The following is a 21,687-nucleotide window of genomic DNA, read 5'->3' as shown; positions in this document are numbered from 1 at the left end:
GAATAAAAAATTGCCTTAACAGGGGCCAATCCAGGATTTTTTTCTCGCTACCTATTTTTGTGAAAGTATTGCATCATTCTATTTTTGAGAAAGTTTTTTTTTATCATCATTGTTTTTGTGAACTTTTAGAGGCATCCCAATTTTTGTAAAAGAGAAGTAGAGCAAGTGAAATTTTAGTTCGAAAAGTGTAAATGTCATCTAGTATTGTTTTTAACAGGTTTCGTTTTTTGGGGAGGAAGGGAGCTAAAAACCTAAGAAGTGTTAAAAATACCATCATAATTTCAGATTAACGGGCTATGTACTGTGTACAATATTGGAAATTATGAGAAAACGGTTCCCCAAAACAGGTTAAAAGATTGCGATAATATTGCATAAATACACTTTGGCGAGAAACAGCTAAAAATTAGTTAAAGTACCACAAAAAGGTTGCTATTTAAGCAATTGTTCATATAAACCTGATTAGAATTTATTTTATGAGTAAATTTTGTTTTAAACAGAGAAACAAATTTTATATTTTAAAATGCCAATTTTTGTGAAATTTTCGATATTTTTGTGAAGCTACTGATTTTATTACTTGATTTTTGTGAAAGGACCTATTTCAAAACAAGATTTTTGGGAAGGTACCGAAAAAACGGCGCAAAATCAGCCTGTATTGGGCCCTGCTTAAGATGACTTACTTTCTACTGAATTGAATTGTACAAAATATACAGTCGAACCTTGATATCTCGAACCTCCTTATCTTGAAACCCTTAATGTCTCAAAAAAACTTTTTTTCCCTGCATTTTCTATAAAAACCCCTATGTATTATCCAGTTATCTCGAATTTATTTTTCGAAACCCTTGATATGTCAAAAGTTTTTCACAGAAGCAAGTTTCAGTAGTCCTTTTTCTCTGGCAATTTTTGTAGTAAAACCAGTTTCAGGGACCAGTTTTCATCTCTCTTCTTGGAAACTTTGTGATTAGGGGATTGAAGTAAGATACTAGGGAAGTGTTGGTATGAAAGGGGTGCTGTGTTTTCCCAGAGTTTAGAATCTTTGTGCATTTCTCTCGAACATGATGTTGTCCACTTTGAGGAAAGTGGGTTGATTTTTCGCCAGTCAGTTTTCAAGTGAAAACGGAAAATGCGTTCCTCATTTTCATCATCCTGCTTTTTTAACTCCTATAAAATGGCTGCTGAAAACATTTTTTGAATGTGAGGAGCAACTAGTTGAAGATAAGAATTTTTAAATTTTTCGGTGAAAAACCAGGTTGAAATTGTTGTTCATTTCAAAATCTCTTCCTGTGCACTTTCAACAATTATAAAATTTCAAATCCAGTAAAATATTGAAGACTACTTTATTGATCGTAATTCAAAGTGGTCTCATAGTACATATATAAATGCATATAGAGTACGTATGTGTAATTGTGAGAGTTGCTAGTGTAATTTTTTTAAAACCTTTATAGCTCAAAAACTCGATGTCTCGAATTTTTCCCCCGTCCCGAGAGATTTGAGATATCGAGGTTGTACTGTATTTAAAACACAAAATGTAGTCACAGACAATATTTTTTAAATATTTACAGCAATTTAAAATGTGTTCTTGAGCAGTACACATTTTATATGTACTGCTCAAATACAGTATATTACATATTTTATAATAATAGCACTGTGCAACAACATTTTACTTCTTTTCTGTAACATTGAGGAAAACGTGATTTAGATTAAGTTGGGCTTGCATGAATATATAAACTAAATTCTTGTAACACTTACCAATTTAAAATTATGACAAATTAATTTTCATAAATAGCTAAAAACTTAAATTTTTAAATCAAATCTAAACATATTTATCTACTTAAATTTTAAATATTAATGCAATCGTAGTAATTATGTACACTCATACATACATTGTAAAGAAAAATAGCCCAGGTTTTATCACCGAGTTGAAAAAAAGGCTGCATATTATAAAAGAAAATGATGAAAATTTAACTTTTCCTTTTGTAAATAGTGAAATCCTCTTGAATTAGAAACCAACAGTAATATCCCACCATTTTTTCATCCAATTTTTTTACAGTACCCTTATTATTATTCTTTACGTCTAATATCTTCATGAAAGCATTCACCTTGCTCATCGCTCATCAATTCAAGAGTAGAAGGAAATAAAGTGAGAATGTAAGAAATGTAAATAGCATTCTGCACTCCATCGTTTCATATTTTTGCAACAAGGTTTTCACTAAAAATTTTGCATTTTTAGTTTTATAGCTTTACAACCAACTGAAAATCCTCAAGTTACCTCCTTTAGAGACAAACAAGGTGCTAGTTCTTTTCTGGTGAGATTTTTGTTAAGTTCATTGTTCTTTCATGACCGACAAAAATGCCTTCTTTTAATTAAGCATCACTCAATTTGTGAAAAATACTTTTCAAATGCAAAAATCCTTTGTCATTTTCAACCATAGGTTTGAAAAAACATTTCGTCAAACCAACTTTTATATGTAAGAGTGGAAAAAAAATTTTCTTATATAATAAGTTGTGAATTAAAATATTAAGTGTTGCCACTTCAAAAACTTACAGCAATTCTAATTAAAATAAAATATTCTATTACACAATAACTGTTGCAGATGATATTTTTCACAGTATATAGTAATAGGCTGTTTTATACTTCTAATTATTGAAATATGTATGGGAGTAAATTCTTTTTATCACATTATAAGTGAGGGTGCATGAAAATGTTATAGAAGCTATAACTTAGAAATGTGACGTGTTAGCAGTGGCGATCCACATGGGAAGGTTTGTAAATTCGAAAAATTTCTGGGGGAAGGTCACCAAACTCTCTGCTCCCTTCCCCCAACACATTACAAAAAATTGCCTACAACGGTATTTTTACAACTTTAATTCCAAAAAATTTCCAGGGGAGCATCCATGAATCCCCTCTTGCCAATGTGTTCAAAGATCGTCAAAAATTTTGAATTTTTGGAGCTTCAATTTCGACAAAATCGTCGAGGAAGATTTCTTTGAATTCCATACGTTTTTAAGACTTCAAAAACCTCACCTCTTCCTAACATCAATAAAAAATTTTAAACTATGTTTTTGGAAATTGAATATCAACATACTTCCGGGAAGTGGCGTATTCAAAAAAATATTCTGGGAGGGCTTTTCGAAATCGAAAAATATTTTTTGTTTTCTTTGTCCTTCATTTAATAATGCAAAAATATTTCAATTCATTAAATCAAGTAGTCTCTGTGGCTTAATATTTATTCATTTATTTTATTTGCTCTAAAATAACTAACTCACATATTGATATTACAATTACTATGAAAAGAAGAAAAGGGGGATGCGTGAACATGCACAATACAGTTTTTATTATCTTTATTTTAATCTTATAAACATTTTTTGTGAAGTCATTCAAAAAATCATCTTTTTATAGATCAATGTCTTTATGAACATCAAATGTTAGCTACTAATTGTTCCAATTTTTCAGTGAGAATTTGGAGGGAGCCACAGAAAATAAAGTATAGGCTTCCTCTCTCTATGAAAAAAGTTTCTCTAAAAATGATTTCTGAAGCGCCAGAAGTGCTGATGAGCATGATCCCTTTTTGTGCTGTATTAAGATCATTTTTGCTCTCTTATAAAAGTAGGGGAGCTCATAAAGAAAAATAACTCATATTTTAAGATTTAGAAAGTGATTTGTGACTGTTTCCCAATCAATGAGCAGTAAAATATTTTGTTCAAACCTACCTTGCTTAGAAAAGTTTAAATACTGTTTTCCCCTCTGTGATTTTTTTTTTTTTTTGGGAGGGAGGGGGGAGAAATGAATGTTTTGTAGTTATGGGAGGGGTTTTAACCTCAAAACCCTACCGTAGCTCGCCAGTTTCCGAGAGAGTTTTGAACCCCATGCCTTAATGTCTTTAAAGAAGATAATTGCATTACATTTTTAGGACTTCAATTTCGAAAATATCTGAGTGAAGAGCCCTTGAGCCCGAGCCCTTTCCCTAACATCAATAAAAATCCACTAACATTGCGCTTTTTGATGCTTCAATATCGAAAAGTTGAGGGATAGCTCCTGACCCCATCCCTTTCCTTAACGCAACCAAAGATGGTCAACCAACGCAATTTCAAGGCTCCTATTTTGAATTATTTCCGATGGAAAGTTCCGAACTATGTATCTTCCCCCAACATCATAAAAGATGGCTTATAACTGCATTTTCAGGACTTCATTTTCGAAAAATTTCCGGAGAGGAACCCCCATGTCCCTTTTTCCTCATCTTTCAACATCATTCAAAGATCATCTAAAATTGTGTTTTTGGAACTTCTACATCGAAACATTTCTGGAAAAAAGTTATGAACCCCATGTCTTCTGCTACGTCATCAAAGGTGGTAGGTGGCCTATACAATTGCGTTTTTAAGGCTTCAATTTCGAAAAAAAATTCCGGGGGAAAGCCCCTGAACCCCCTGGTTTTTAGCATGACTAAAGATATGTAAATACGACTGAGGAAAATTCTTCAAACTCTTTGAAATACATTATTCTAAAAAAAAAAGAAAAAAACATGTCATGTTTTAGTTCTTAAACTTTTTTAAAGTTTTCTTTTCATTAGTCCCCCTTCTCCTTATAATGCATTACTCATTCGCCCCTCCCAACAGGATCATCTGAATCCGCCACTGCGTGTTAGACACCCAAATCATTTGGCAATTTTGGTTACAATTAAATAAGTAACTCAATGCACATGATAGTATTCATGTTAGAAAAATTATGTCACACAGTTTGCATATAATTTTTGCTGAATTTTTAGTTTTTGTATTTTCTCAAAAATGCTCCATTTTATATTTTTGTTTTTTATTGAAAAATTGATATTGACTTATTTCTTCATTTGTATGATTTATTCCAATGAAATATCAGCTATCATAAAACTTCACACCTCAAAAATTGACTTCAATAAAGACAGCACACATTGCCTTTAATTTCTATTATTTCAAAGTTTTTTATGACACTGTTTTTGATGAAACACAAAATACTGCCTGGATTTATATATAGTGTACGGACATATTTATTTAATGAATGAATAAAATAATATAAATTAATTAACTAAAAAAGATGTTGAACAGCATAATTTTGATATAACACAGTATGAATGAACCATGTTAGATGAGGGATACTTGAATAGCTATATGAATATTCAAGAAAAAGTATCGAAGACCAAAACTTCAGTTTTGAAACATAGTCAATTTAAAGCTTTTAGTCAATCTAAAAATAATAAAAATTATTTTTGTTTACAAACTAATTTACTGACATAACTTTACACTCCTATTTTTGGTGTAGGTCATGAAATAAGTAATGGAAATTTCAAATCGACAGCACTAGGCAGTCAAATGTTTTTTGTGGACTAAATAACTTTTCCTTGAATGCCAACTATAGATAAAAAAATTTTAAATTGCATTTTAAAAGTCACTAATGTTTAAAGAAGAATTTGGAGTAAATAACTCTAACTACAACAATCATATTGAATACAACTTTCTGAGATTACTTAACACTTATATGTAGAGTACTAAAAGAAAGTTTTGCTAGAAGGGGAACAAAACCAGAAGAAGTACAGAAAATAATTTAAAAAATCCTTTGAAATGTTTTTTTTTTTTCATTTTGAAGACCTCAAAATGAAAAAACTGACAGAATAGGAACACTTGGTCAATTAAGCAATAAATAAATACCTTTGTGCCGAGAAATAACAGGAAATATCCAACATTGTTTAGCACAAATAAACAGATTTCAGAATACACGTGTTTTGGGGTTTCAAGGAACCCCTTTTTCAATTCAAAGGTGTAAGCTTCTACATGTAAAGACACCCAGTAAAAGCAATGAAAATGGACAGCAGACAGTTTAAATATCAAAAAAAGCAATAACAAAAGTAAAACAAGACAAAACGGAACTCAAAGTCAAGATTTATTGCATGATTCCCTCCCAGAGAAAACCGGTAAGCAATTAATTTCAGTAAAAAGACCCATAAAATACATGTTGCTGTCAAAATGAAACCGCTTATTAATAAATTAGCAATAAATTTATGTCCGAAAAAATTTTACTAGGAATCAACTTCAACTGCTACATTTAGCGAAAGGAAGAATAAACATAATTCAGGAAAACAGAAAGAAGTTGGAAAAAAACAAAAAGTTAAACAAGTACAAAATAAAACATAAAATAGAAACGTAAAGACAGAAAAAAAGTACCAAAGAAAGACATTACCATAACCACTTACAACGCAACAGAGAAAAAAATATGAGATCAAAGATTTCCTGTTATACTTGGTCAATTATTTTGTTTGAAAAGTGAAAAAAAAAAGTTTGTCTAAGAAAAGAGAGAATTGCAAACTACACTGAATTACTAAAGTTCCTTCCAGTCCCATAATTGCTTGACATGATCACAAACTTGTGGGATACATGTTTCTAACATTTAGATCGACATCAAATTAATAATTTTAAATAAATAGTTATATAGATACAAAACATATGTAGTGCAATTCAAACCAAAAGGAAAATATTATTTTATGCACATAATAAATTTGTATCACAATCAGAGAAAAAATAACAACAGTTTACTTACTTTTAAAGCTGATTCAGAAAACAATACACCATTATTTCCAATAATTCCAACAGGATAACCATAAAGACGACCAAATCCTATTTTTGAAGTGGTAACAAAACAGCAAGAATTTAAACCATGAACAAACTTAAAACAAACAAATTGCTTCTTAAAAAAATTGATTTTTTCTTTCTTTATTCGTGTTTATTATTTGATAAGTTGAATATTAATTAACTAAAATAGAAAGCATAAACCTTTTTTGTTCCCTCAGAAAACAACATTAACTAATGTAGTTTCAATTGCAATCTTGCACAAAAAAAAAATAATAATAATAATAATAAATGAGGCTTCCCTCATCATTTTACACATTTTTCCGCTTTTTTTTCCTTCAATGCTCTCAATATTTTTTTTAGCATAATGAATGCCTTAAAACTTTTTTGTTTTCTAAATATTATTTTCGGGTTATTTCATCAAGCAAAAGTTATTAGTACATGTATCATTTTTTTCCTTTGAGTTACTTATGAGTTGTTAGAATGAAGATACAAATTCAGAAGCTTGATAAGTTAATCTTTAATAATGATGTTTAATGAATTAATAATGCTTAAAAATTATTAATTTAATTAATAATGCTAAAAACACTCAAAATCAAAACGACAATGTTAGAAATATATTTCTCAACATGTTATAAATCTTATTGCCAAAAATTAAGATTACCCAATAAACATAAAAATGTAACAATGAAATCAAATTGTATTAAATAAATAAAATATGCAAAAATGAGCATGCTATTAATGTATATATATATTTACCTGTAACTAAAGTATCTCCATAAAGTGCTTTAAACTCATCAAACTGGCTTCCATCTACAATACGAGCAATTACCTAAAATGAAACAAACTGCATCAACATAATCCACCGATTTATTACAAATGTTATTTCTAAATAATATGCTGGAATGACAGATAGATTACAGAGTAAAATCTGCTTTAAAAGTTTTAAACTTAATATATTGATTTTTCTTTCTCCAATTCACTTCTATTATGTTCAAGTCAAGTTTCCTTTTAAAGAAATTCAGTTCTCTAGTTGTTTCATTCAAGAAGTTTTTGATCCCTCTAAAGTAGCGGTTCCAAACGTGGGGGTAATGGGGAAAATGGAACGAAAAGATTAAGTGGAATTTTCAGAAGAGGAAAGATAAACACAATGAAACTTCTAAAAGCAACCACCTGTGTATAGCAACCAACTCCATTAAGGACCAATTTTCTAAGGCCTCGATCCTCCCCCCCCCCCCTTACCCCTCTACTCAATGTTAAAAATTCTACAGGAGAGACTATCAAACCCACTCACAATCAGTGGTGTAGCGAGAAAAAAGCCTTGGGAGGGGTTAATTTTTCTGAAGTTTAAAGTAAAGCTATGCCCTCGAGTTTATACACACACACACACATATATATATATATATATATATATATATATATATATATAGAATTTTTTGGGGTTCATGGGGGGGTTCTAACCCCCCTATCACCCCCATGGCTACGCCACTGCTCACAATGACCGGAAAATCACAAAATTCAGCACCTACAAACGAAGGAATTTTCGATAAGAGAAAGCCAAAAGAAAGATAACGAAAGAAGAGCGCTGTAGACGCATCAGTGTTCTTTTGCTTGGGAAGATGGACAGAAAAGGATAAAATCTTATCTTACAGGGGATACAGATGAATTCCTTTCATGCCTTATGCCTCCACCCCTAAAGCAGAATACTTTACAATGTTCTGCAACGTAAAATCATTTGACCAAAATTGTTCTGCAAGTACTTCAAGCATTGTACGCGAAAAAAACGTGACATTTTCCACAAATTGCGTGCCAAAAATCAAAATCGTTACCTATAGGAGGTTTTTTTTTATATATATATAACTGGACTGTTGCTATTTATTTCTGTGGAAATGAGATATATTTCCGGAAACTTCACCAGCTTTCAACCAAATGACTAATTAAAGAGCACTGAATTTGTATAAATTACTGATCATGCAAAACTAAAAACAATCAAAAACAACTTTAACAAGGTGTCAAACCTAAACCGATAGAGATTCTCCAAACAATAATTTATATGCTTTCTAAAAAGCATAGAAAGAGCAAAGATACAAAGTTTCTATAAATCTGAACCTAGGTATCAAACCACATTTTTTTGGTTAATTTTGCATGGCATGAAAGAGTAATTAAAATAATGCTTTTAAATAAAAAAAATTACTGAAATAATAAATAAAATGAGTAGAGTTTTGGTTGTATATAATAAAACACTTCAAAACTTTCTAAATATTTGAAATATTTTCTGGATGCAAAGGGATTGAAATCTCAAATGTGACACGCAATTTCTGGCAATGGACGTGTTTCAATGTTGGCATGTTTCCAAAACATACGTGTGTGGCGGAAAATGAAATGGATGAAGATCGAATGGGAAAGTGCTACAAAGGACTTATCGAATTCAACATCGCGAGCTTTCCGCCAAATTATCGTAATTTGCAAGAATTTTAGATTTTCTTCTAATTTTAAGAATTATGCAGAATTTCTGCAAAATTCTATCTTGTGTTGGAAGATACCTGTAGAAAATCTGCAGTTTCTACATATTTTCCTCACCGCAGTTTCTGCAGATTTTCTGCACCGCGATTTCTGCAGAAATTTACAGAATTTCTGCAGAAAATTTGTCAGTTTTCCTCTCACATTTAAACAGAATTGTTCTGCAGCTCAGGCATCTGTTCTGCGACGTACGTCGCAAATTTAGTAGTATTCTACTTTGAGGGCCTCCGCTTTTTAGAGTCGCAAAAATATTACAAAAAGGAGGGCAAGGACCCTTTGTCTTATAAGGGGGAAAAAAAATTTTATCCTTCGCCCGTCTGCGGCAAGATGAAGTAGAACAATAATGTGAATAAAATTTAGCATCCATAGAGTTGTCATTTAAAAACTAAATAAATTCTAACTCATTAAAAACTAAAAAAACACGGGAAAAAATATAGAGATGCTATAAGGTAAAACACCAGTAGTGGCCAGTGCTTCAGTAGTTGCCACTTCAAGGTTACTTTTTGCGTTGAAGAAAGAAATTAACAATAATAATGTGATCAATATATTGGTAATTAATGCAACTATTATATTGAATCAATATAGGGGAGAAAGAGGGGGCTCAAGCCCCCCCCCCCCTCCTAGAATTTGGACTTGACTTGAAATAAAAAATTTAGAATCATACTTATCATTGAAAAAACACAAGTTTGACTTCAGAAACCTTACAAATCTCCAATCCTCAATAATGCATTTATTGGGGGGACATAATGCCCAAGGGTATCCATATGGGTGGGGGAGAGGAAGGGGGGCTCAAGCCCCCCTTGGAAATTAGAACTTCCTTGCTTTTGGTACTACTTTTTTCTTTGCAAAAACGTAAAAACATATCTTCTTCAGCCATTAATGAATAATTTATTAAAAATGTCAAACTTTAATAACTCTAATCTGTACTGAAATCAGTTTCTATGGGGAAAATATCCTGCTAAACCATGGGGAAAATATCTGAGCCCCCCCCCCCCTAAAATTTTGCATATGGGCGCCCTTGAAGGAGGGCGTAGTTTTTTGAACCCTTGAATTGCGAAAAGATGACACTCTTGTATATCTCATGGCAGGTCAGGGGTGGGTTGTCATTGTAGGATTTCCGTCATGGATAAGGACAGTAGTTTTCCCAAAAGATTGTTTCTCGAAATTTAAGGAGGGCATTAATGCGTCATTCTAGTGGTTACAATCTATTTCCAGCTCGAATGAACAGTTAAGAAATAGATAAGCTCATGTTGTACTCGGACAGCACTAATAAAATAATTAATAATTTATTTTTTCAGCTAAAAGATATATTAGAAACAAAAACTGCTTCAGAAAAAAATTTGAAACATGTAAACCTCTTCTCATATTACTGAGCAAATTAGTTTTTAAATGGAAAGACAATGTAAAAATAAGTATATTTTGCATTAGAAATTTAAAAAGAAAATATATTTAAAAAAAAAAGTTTTTCTATTTAAATGTATTCTTATCATAATGTTCTTAATTAATACACTGTAGGCTTTAAGCAATTGGTATTGGTGCTGATTTTATTTATTGTTCGAAATTTACCTCTAAGAGTGGCCAGCCTCCTTTAATGAAAACTTTTTTCAAGACCGGAGATCGTCGCTCAAGAGAATTTTCACTGTACAAAGATTGGTTTGTCTTTCAGATAACAAAACCAAAATTATAAACAAAATCATATGCATTGAATATAACTACCCAATTGTGATCATTAACGATTAGAAAACAAAAATAGCATTAGGAAATTTCAGTTTCTAGATTATAATTTTGGAGCACAACGTACAATATGCATCGGATGAAACTGAATACCAAACTAATTCTTAGTCCTAAGTAATACGAGGGCTGCTATTTATATTTCTGGCCTTTTCAACAGAAATCGATGCTAGGCAAACAGCAGATGATTTAAATAGGAAGTTTGATGTTTTTAAACATACTCTTCTGAAAGATTTGCCATTTTTGCTTGATTTGTGCTGTTTACAGTAAAAGTAAAAATTCATCTCGCTAAAAAATGGAATTGACTCGTGAACATTTTCGTACGATTATTTTTTATAACTTTCGACGTGGATTGTCAAGACAAGATTGCTTTGATGAACTTAATTCTTTATACAGCGATAAAGCACCATCCTACATCACTGTAAAAAACTGGTATAACGAATTTAATCGTGGTCGATGTTCGATCCAGGACGAATTTCTCGCAGGTCGTCCTAAAACGGTTGTTGTGCCAGAAAGGATCGAAGCTCTGCGTGAACTGATAAAGAAAGATCATCATGTGACATACCATGAGATTGAGGGACCTCTGGACATTAGTATGACAAGCATCAACAAAATTTTACATGAACACTTGGTCGTAAAAGAAAAATTTGTTTGCGTTAGATCCCGCATAATCTGACAAATGTTCAAAAGAAGGCTCGTGCCAATTGGTGCAAAGAAATGTTGACAAAATATGTTAAAGGGGTATCAAAGGCTGTTTATAATATCTGCACAGATGACGAATCATGGATCTATGCATATGAACCGGAAACAAAACAGCAATCGACTGTATGGGTCTTCTAAGACAAGCCCAATCCAACAAAAGTTGTTCGACAGGGTAGCACATCGAAACAAATGGTTGCCGGTTTCTTCGGAATTATCAGTAACGTGGCAACAGTGGCATTAGAGCAACGCAGGACAGTCAATTCTGAATGGTACATGACCATTTGTTTGCCAGAAGTCATCGGAGAAATTCGAAAAAAGCAGAACAAAAGGTGAATCATTCTGTATCATGCAGATGCGAGCTCTCACACATAAGCTCAAACAAAGGAATTTCTGAAAGGCGAAAACTTTGAATTAATGGGTCATCCGCCGTATAGCCCTGACTTAACACCCAATGACTTTTTTAATTCCCTTAGATCAAAAATAAATTACGTGGACAACGATTTTCAACACCTGAAGAAGCGGTTGATGCATTCAAAATGCATGTTTTGGAGTTACCTAAATCAGAGTGGAAAAATTGCTTTGAAAATTGATTCAAACGTATGCAAAAGTGTATAGAACTTCATGGAGAATATTTTGAAAAACAATAAAACCAATTTTGGTGATAAGAATTTGTTTTTTCACTATTAGGCCAGAAATATAAATAGCAGCCTACGTATCAACTATTTTAAAAACTGCTTCTTCATTTAATATCAAATGTCTGAAAAAAAAACATGTTTTCTTTGTCGAAATGAATAAAATTATTTAAAAGTATTATTTACTTTTTATAATGTAAGGGGAAAATACAATAGCTAATTTACTTTTATACAAAATTTTTGGGGGTATTTGTTAATATAGAACCCAATTCATGGGTAATTGAGTCAAAAAGTTTGGGAACCATTACACTAAAGCACGTTATTACCAATTGTTATAATTTTTATTTTTCACTACTGAACTACAACTTTTCTATTTCCGAAGCTTGCACACTCCACAAGAGCTTTTGTAACAGAGAAAGGACTAAATCATGGAAGGACTTACTTAGGAATAGAGTGAAATACACTCTTTGTTTTTATGAAAAGAAACTGCTCCATTGCTGAGAGAGTTTGGCATTAGAGATGAGACGGGTTCAGCCCGGGCCCGAAGCTGGCTCGGGCTCTAAAACCAAAAATAGGTTTCCGGGCTCGGGCAGGCTCTGATTCAAGCAAAGATATTCAATCGTCAATCTCCAAATAAATTCACAGAAAATAAACATTTTCCTACTGTGAGAAAATGAAAGGAGCATTTAAATCAGTTCAATCATTGTGAAAATTTCCCCTCCCCCCAAAGAAAATTAACGTTTATTTACAGTGTTTTTTGCGATTACTACTGCAGTATGTCATTAAGTAATGCATTTGAAGTGGAGCCTTTTGAGAAAATTTAGAAACCTCTGCTAATAAAAAACATTTGACTTAACATTTTTCATTAACAAAGAGATCATGTCAGACTTTTCTCTGTACACACCACACCACATAGCTGTAAGTCTTAGGTTCCACCGTCCGGGGGGTCCGCATAGCCCCGCCCCCCCCCCCCCTGCACGGCTGGGTGCGGAGGTCAATAAAGATCATGTCAGACTGTAGAGAGCTCGGTTTTTGATACAAGAAAGTTTTCTTTTGGCTCGGTTACAAATTTCCGGGCTCGGGCGGGCCTGGGCTCTCAAAAATGAGCCCGAACTCATCTGTATTTGGCATTGCATTCACTTCTACCCCTCTTTTAAATGGGAAAAACTTATGCATTAAAACAAGCTTAAATGGGCTTTTGTCCTCCATTATATTTTAAGCAAACGGTGTGGTTTGAATTTATGTGATTTGGTTTACTTTTCAATTTGTCTTATAAGGAAAAAAAAATTTTTTTTAATCCTTCGTCCGTCTGCGGCAAGATGAAGTAGAACAATGTGAATAAAATTTAGCATCCTTAGAGTTGTCACTTAAAAACTAAATAAACTCTAACTCATTTAAAAACTAAAAAAACAGGGGGGGGATATAGAGATGCTATAAGGCAAAACGCCAGTAGTGGCCACTACAAGATTGCTTATATGCTTTGGAGAAAGAAATTAACAATAATAATGTGATCAATATATTGGTACTTAATGCAACTATTATATTGAATCAATTTTATTCGTCAGTTATTTGAATTTAAAGTGAGTAATGTAACTTCCTCGGATGGGAGAATGTCAGATGGCCATTACTAAAATTTTCTGAACTTGGAGTGGCTACTAATGGGTCAAATTTGAGGTTTGGGAAAAAAATGTATAAAAACTGAACAATTTAAAATTCTGGCATTTTTAGAAAATGAAACAATTAAGGAAGAGTTAAGCTATAATATACCACTAAGTTTCAAGAGAGGAAATTAATATTGTAGATCCACAGTTTAAAAATATGTATTTTAAATCTTGAAGTGGTCACTACTGAAGCACTGACAACTGCTGGTGCAATTACCTTATTTATCAAAAAATAAATAAATAAATAAATAAATTTAAAAAAAAATAAAATAAAACTTACTAATATTTTTCAAAGAAGTTAAAGGGAATATCCAACTGGTTTATTGAAATTTCATAACAATTAAACTTTTTAATGACCACGTGATATTGCAAAGAAACGAATGAATGTGCACCTTAAATTGAGAGGGTTGACAGGCTGCAGAAAAATAATTGGGGTCACAAATCTAAGAGGGTCAATACATTAACTATGGGGGTAAAAATGCTTGTCTAGATCAATATTTGGCATAATAGAATGTACTTGAATAAAAGGGAAAACTCATGCATGTGTTGCAAAGACATGAACCAAAGAAGCGAGCACGAGACAGCTCGGAACCCCCCTCACCTCCTTCGAGCAACCCCGAGCCTTGGAGGGTGGAATGAGAAAGAGAGAAGAAGACAGATGGGATGCGACCGGTAGACAAGAAGCTGGTGGACTTGAGCTGGCTAGCCACGGGGGGTAAGTTTTTCTGGAATTCCTCTCAGGTGTATTAATTGTAGCAGTAACTTGTCTGAGTTTGAATTATGTATTAAAATAAAGAACGGACAATTTGACTATCTGTTTATTGTCAATCCTTATGTTCCAACATGTTCGAGCATTGGTTCACATGGTAGGCAAGCGAAGATCACAAAACGAAGTTATAAAGCATCAATATGGCTGGTTCAGAGAAACTGCTATTTTTGAAACAGAGAAATTCAATAATTTTGATTTTTTCAAAAGTATAAAATGACAATTTGGAGATTTCAACCTACTAATAATAAATAAACCCCTAGCGAAGAAAAATAAAAATTTTAATCCAGCTGTTCTTCAAAATGTAGTTTGAAGTCATTATTCATGAGCCTAACCTCAAAGCAGGTAGCACTATTGACTCAAAAATCACTAATTATTATAAATGATCCAGAAATAAGTTGCGTAACAACATTACCATTCGGATTCTCTTGAACTGTAAGCACAATGTTTCGACGTAAATCGGCAAACTCAAACCCAAGTCACTCGAAGATCACACAGCACATAATGAACTTAGAATATTTAACTAATATTCTCGTAATTATCCATAGATCTAGTCCTCCGGCTCGACGGACCAAAATTATGTTGCACAGGCAACATTAATAAAATCATCGATGGACCATTTGAAAACTTTCATTCACATCTTTAGAGCAGAAAAAAGCAAAAATTAAATATGGTAACTATGGCAACTAACAGCCAGCGCCATCTCACAAGCGAAGAGGCACTCACAAATGGAGAGGTCTCCTAAGTGGAGAGATACTCAACATTTCCTCCCGCCTTGACACATTTTGACAAAAAATTGTCAACCATCTGACTATAAAGTAACTAATGCACTCTTTTCCATCAATATTAAAATTTGCAACGTAAAATGAATTGCACTAAGTTAAGTTTGAAACTTTAGCCACAAAAGAAAACTATTAACATCTGACTTTTTTACAAACGAAAAAATAAATACTTACTTCTCGAACATCAAATGTTCTTTTGAGATTCTCCCCCACTATTCCATAAATATCATCTATTGCAAATTTAGGTTCAACTGGCTTCAGTAAACTAACCTATGAGATTGAAAAGAACATACAAACAATATATTTTTTCAAAGTTACAAAATTCATTTTGAAATATATTTTTTTTCACTAAGGAGAAAAATTAAGATTTCTTAATAGAAATTTATGAAATTTCAAACTTGATTCATTTCAATGTAATGAGCTGAACATTTACAAAAACATGACACATTCAATAAAAAATTCTAAAGTCTTGAAAGTAATTACATAATGAGTTTATAGTTGAAAAGTACATGATTATGTGTGGAAAAAAGGCATAAAATATTTTGCTAGTACATGAAATACACCGTCAGCTCAGTCAATTCCAGCCGAGGACTGCAGTTTCGTGCCTATTAGCACTCATCAGCCAGGCATAGGAGTGATTGAGCTGGAGGTGGAAAACCTCTTTAGGAAGTCAAGAGTGCTAAACAAACTGGTAGCTAATACAGAATTAGCACTGACCAGACCAGTGACCGAAACAATGATTCGGTTCAGCTTGAATATCGAAGGCAAGGCAGGTATATTCAGTAAGTAAATATTCAGTAAGTTCAAAATATTCAGTAACTTACTGAATATTTTGTTAGTATCTATTTTTTTTTAACAAGAGGGGTGCATCTTAAAGCAATAGTAGGAGGAAGCACCTACTGATTTTTTTGAATAGAGAACAAAAGTACAATACCAGGAAGAGTCAATGTCATATACTGTCAAAGATTCTTATTGGCTAAAATGGGAACTATGAGAGATATTTTATATCTGCACAGAAACATAAGCAGCCTCAGCCAAACCCTTCCCTCCAGTAGAAAGAACTGGCCCTGGTGGCCTGATCGGTAAGGCATCGGCCTTGTGACTGGAGGATCGCAGGTTCGAACCTAGCCGATCGAGGATCCACCACCTTCATTAATGGTGACTGGGGGACGTTAAACATGCTCATAGTTACAAAGTTCTCCAAGTAAAAGTAATTATACCCGGGCAGGGGGGTGCTGGACCAGGAACTGCTCGGCTTCTGGTCTGGATCAAAAAATCAAAGCTGTCTTCAGGGTCCCATCTAACTGGTTGAACCACAAATGGTGGTTCGAAGGAGCCTGGAGTGTGAAATGTAGAAAGAACTGGACAAGCTATATGTCCCAAGTAATATATGTCTTAGTTGTCTTATGTTGCCACATTCAGTCTTAAAATGTCAATCAATGAAATAAAGTTATATGCACAATTTAAAAAGTAATATATAATGCTTTGTTATCAGAGAATAATGTAAGCATTACTTTTTTACATTTGCTGCACATAAATTGCCTGTTTGATTTAATCACAGATGCATTTCATAATTTCTTAACTTATTAAATTTTTAAAAAAGCTTTCATGTTTATTATGCAAAATCATTCTGAGAAATACACTTTAAGTAAATAATTATGATTTATATTGATATATCATAATTATTTATGATATTATGTATATATCATAATTATTTATGATATTATGTATATATCATAATTATTTATGATATTATATATATTTGATAATATGGTTAACTGTTTAACCATATTTTCAAAGAATTAAATGCAGTACATAGAAATTTATACAGTGATAGAAAAAATAATTGAGGAACACTGTTCAAATACTTGAATCTTTGAGCAAAAGTTTCATAAAACTAAATTATTTTAGTTGAAATTTTCAATTGATACTTGAAGGTACCATGATATTTTATGCTTTTACAAAATCCTAGTATAGTAATTTGTCTAGACTTTCACAAACACTTTTCAAAAGAAATACATACTACTAAATAAATGTTAAACAGTACATACATCAGGAGTTTTCTTCCTATTTAAATTCTTTACTATTCTCCTAGTCAGATGCAAAGCATGTTCATCATCAATTGCATAATAATCAGTAACCCCAGATTTTCTGTTTTAAATTGAACAGCCAAATCAATATAATATTCTTATAAACAAATATAGCAAATTATTTACACTAATGAAGGAAAGAAAGACAACAAACTTTCACAAGTTACTTTTTTGATAAAAAATTTCCTGCTATAAAAAATTAGCGATACGTATAAAAAACTTATAGGTACAAAATAAGTAAAAATCCTCAGTACTGGTGAAGCCCAATATATTTAATAATTTCTTAGTATTTCTAAAAACTGTGTAATGAAGTTGTGACTCCACCTAGCTTTAAAACATGCTGCGGAGTCGGAGGAAAAATCAACTCTGACTGCTGGAATTTTAGGGCCTTTGACTCGAATTCTTTTACCCCAAAATCAGTCCGACTCTGAAAGCACTGCAAGAGTTGCAGATGTTGAGAGAAAATAAAAAAGCTCCTACTCTTGAAATTTTAAAACTTCCACTCTTGACTCAAATACCTTTACCTCAAAATTAGTCTGATTCCGCAGCCGTGTTAAAAAAAGCTGTGTGGTATTTCTATTTCAACAATTCTTTTCTCTTGGTGTTGCATTACTTTTTTAAAGTTCTATGAGCACAACTTTTGCAGTGTATTCCTCGACCCTTATGAAAAAATTTGCTGAGAAAAAATTCAGCAGTGTAAATTTATAACTCAAGAATCCAGTTCTTGGACCAAAATCATTTTTAAAAAACTTTTGGGAAGAAAAACGTTTAAGGATTCAGGGACCTCAACTGAACATATTTTTCAAACTGCTACATTTCTAATGGCACTTTTAAAATGCAAAAAGTAAATTACACATGAGCACAACATTATTATTATATTTTACACTCAAGTCTTTTCAGCATTAAATATGTAAGTTGAAACACTTTTTATAAACTACCTGCAATGTAAATCAGCACCTCCTAAGTTTTCGGCACTTATTTCTTCACCAGTAGCAGCCTTTACCTTAATAATTATGAAATTTGTTACATTTAATATGCAAGCAATAAACTGCAAAATTCAAAATATTTCAATAAAAACAAAGAAACTTAGTAGGTTCAAAGAGAATAATTACACTAGAAACATTTATGCTGGTTTAAAAATATTCATTAGGAGATAAGTATTCTTCCTGAAATTCAAGAAAGCAATTACTTTATTAAAGAGAGTAGAACTCATTTTGCCATTTTCAACAACCAAGATTTCAAGTTTCTATCTCATTTCCATTTTTAAAGTTATTTTTCTGGGGGGGAGGGGGCTTGTAGCGAGTGCAATGTATTTCCGCGTGTTTATTATATTTAAAGCAAGTATTGGCACGAGAGATAAATAATTTTTAGAAGGTATTTATTACATATGCACTGAGAAGGTAAGAAACATGATTCATATTAAATACAAAGAATGTTTAAATTATTGATCATAAGTGTCACACACAGTGGCATAGCTACGGAGGGGCGAAGGGAGGCGGTTCGCCCCGGGCGGAACTTTTTGGAGGGCGACAATTTCACACTTTTGATGCGAAAAAATTTAACGCGTTTTCCCAATAAAGAAATCATGCTTTTGATCTATTACTGGAGGCAAAAAAAAGGGCAGTTTTAGTTCTTGAGTCTTGAAACATTTCTGAGGGATATTGCCCACCCAAACTCTGTACATCTCATATAACCCTGCACGCCTAATATTGAGTTTTAAAAACTTCAATACCAATAAATTCCTGAGGGCTGTCATCCCCTGACCCTTCCTGTAACGTGATTAAAGATAGTCTAAAATGTGCATTTAGGACATCATATTTGAACTTTAAAATCTCAATTGCATCCAATGTCTCTAAAAATAGCTTAAAGTTGGGTTTTTTAAACTTAAATTTCAGATAAATTCTAAGGTATGGACCCCGAATGCACACGAAATCACTTAAGGTCATCATAATTGGCTCCAGATTTCGTTTTTAGAAATTTCTGAGGGTAGATCACAAAGCCTTTTTTTTTCTCAGTGATGAAGTGCTTAAAATGAGCAACCGTTTCAAATCAGATTTCGGGTGGGAAACCCCCTTCCGAACCATCTGACTTCCCAACATTTTTGGAAACATTTGGAACATATGCCGTCAAAGATAGCCTACAACTGGGTTTTTGAAACTTCGGCATCAGAAAATTGTCAGAGCTCCCAAACATTCCTTCTTCTCTTTAATGTCATAAGAAAAATAGCGTAAAATTTATTTCAAGTTCGAAAACATTTCGGGATGAAAATCCAGTCTTTGTTGGAGTTGGAAGGTCTTTACACCACTAACAGCCTACATTTATGTGTTTTTCAGTTTAGTTAAAAAGTTTACCAGACAGTGCCTCCCAACCTTCCCCAATATCTTCATGTACCCAAAGATAGCCTGAAATTGCTTTTTTAACACTTCAATTTCGGAAAAATTCCTTGAAAAGTCCCGATCCCCTAACTTCGTCAAAGAAAGCATAAAACTGATTTTAATTTTGAAAAAAAAAAAAACTGGAGGGAGCTCCAAGCCTAAAACTACAAGCCCTGTTACTAAATTTGCTTTAAATTTCCAAATTTTGACTGAATTTTTGGAATTTTTCGGTGGGGTTCTGAATTTTTTTTTTCTTCTGCAAGAAAAATAAGAAGGAAAAAAAAGTTTATTTTCTTCTTTATTAAAATACTTTTGACTTTTTAATGTATTAACTATTTCCCATCAAAAGGACGGCAAATTGAAGAACCGCCCTGGGCGGCTAAAGTGTAGCTACGCCACTGGTCACACAAGCAGAAAATGCAAAAATTGATCTCAGCATTATGTTTTATACAATAATAATTGGAAATGGCCCAAATTGATATTTAAAATATAATAATTGATCTCTGTATGTTGATTACTTGAATGAAATTATTGTTTACATCAAGCATTTAATAAATGTTCTCGCCTTAATCATCTTTGTTTTATTTTTCATTTATGGCAACAATTAGTTTACGTACTGAATTATAATGAAGAATGCATTTGCTAATTATTTGACATAATTATGATCAGAGTCGTAGCTTGGGTGGGGCGGAGGGTGCGGCTGGCCCCGGGTGGCACTTTTTGAGGGGCGGCAAATTAACCCTTTTGATGTGGAAAAAATATAAATGTATTTTTCAAATAAGGAAATTATGGTTTTAAACTGTTACTGCAGGCAAAAAGAATTGTAAGAATTTTGTGTCGCTACCAGATAAAAATTAGTTTTATACAATACCTTATGCTTTCTTTAACTTTCAAAAGTCTTTCTTGATAGCCTATCAGTGCTATTCCTTGTTTTTTTTTTTTTTTTTTTTTTTTTCTGAGGGGAAAGCAGAGGACCAATGTTTTTTTTAAGATCGTAGAAGTTAACTCCAGGAGGAAAAAAACAATGAAGTTTTGCAATTTTCATTAAAAGAAAGAGTTAACACTAGATTTTAAGATAGTTTCTTAAAAACCTCCTAGTGAAACAAAAACTTTTCTTCTAACTTCAAGAAAAGGTTGACAAGAGTAAGAAAGGGAGGTGGATGTAAAAAATCAGGGTTCATACCCTTTAGGCAGAAAAAAATTCAAGCACTTTTCAAGTACTTTTCAAGGTAAAAAATGTTGTTTTCAAGGCAATATCATAAATTTGTACTAAAAATATAGTATGCAGATTTCATTTACTACAAACACATAGAAATAAGGCAATAATATAAAAAGTATAGGAAAACAAAATTGCTTTTTCTACAACGAGAGACGATTTGATGAAAGATCTACTGCGTTGAAAGTTTTTCTGAAAATTTTGAAAAGTTTGGTCATAAAGAGAAGCAGATACCAAGAGGTTTAATTTTGGGGTTTTTTAAAGGTTGCAGCAGTCAGAGGTTTGTATATTTTCTAGAATCAGCAAATTAATACTTTAAAAAAAAAACTTTCATAAGTGCTTTTAACTTTTATGGGAAGAAACTAAAATACCCAAGTTCAATGGCATTGCCAGAGAGGAGTTTTTGAAGTTACTCCCCCCCCCCCCCGATTTCAACATTTATTTCCAATATCTATACAGTGGTTTATTACAATATAAGTGCAGTTAGGACAAAAACACTACCCAGAAAGTTATTTCAGTTTGCACTATTAGGTTCTAATAATATTAGGTTTGCAAATCATTTATAAGTATGCAAATCAATTATTCGTATGTATTTATTAGCTGTTCAGCCAATAAGGCATTTCA

General features: G+C 32.5%; 1 protein-coding gene across 1 annotated transcript in view; it reads right to left on the bottom strand.

Annotated features, from left to right (window-relative positions):
• Positions 1–21,687, bottom strand: part of LOC129222240 (methylcrotonoyl-CoA carboxylase beta chain, mitochondrial-like) — a 68,130-nt gene that overhangs the window by 17,779 nt on the left and 28,664 nt on the right. The window contains exons 8-12 of the mRNA XM_054856720.1: positions 18,411–18,475; positions 17,434–17,533; positions 15,557–15,652; positions 7,348–7,420; positions 6,560–6,636 (exon numbers count right to left, since the gene is read on the bottom strand). Coding sequence (XP_054712695.1) covers positions 6,560–6,636; positions 7,348–7,420; positions 15,557–15,652; positions 17,434–17,533; positions 18,411–18,475 — 411 coding nt within the window. The remainder of the gene's footprint in view (positions 1–6,559; positions 6,637–7,347; positions 7,421–15,556; positions 15,653–17,433; positions 17,534–18,410; positions 18,476–21,687) is intronic.

The sequence above is a fragment of the Uloborus diversus genome, chromosome 5 (assembly GCF_026930045.1).
Source record: "Uloborus diversus isolate 005 chromosome 5, Udiv.v.3.1, whole genome shotgun sequence".
In the NCBI taxonomy this organism is placed as follows: Eukaryota; Metazoa; Arthropoda; class Arachnida; order Araneae; family Uloboridae; genus Uloborus; species Uloborus diversus.
Note: the sequence above shows the minus strand (reverse complement) of the source record. Positions and strands in the feature narration are given on the sequence as shown.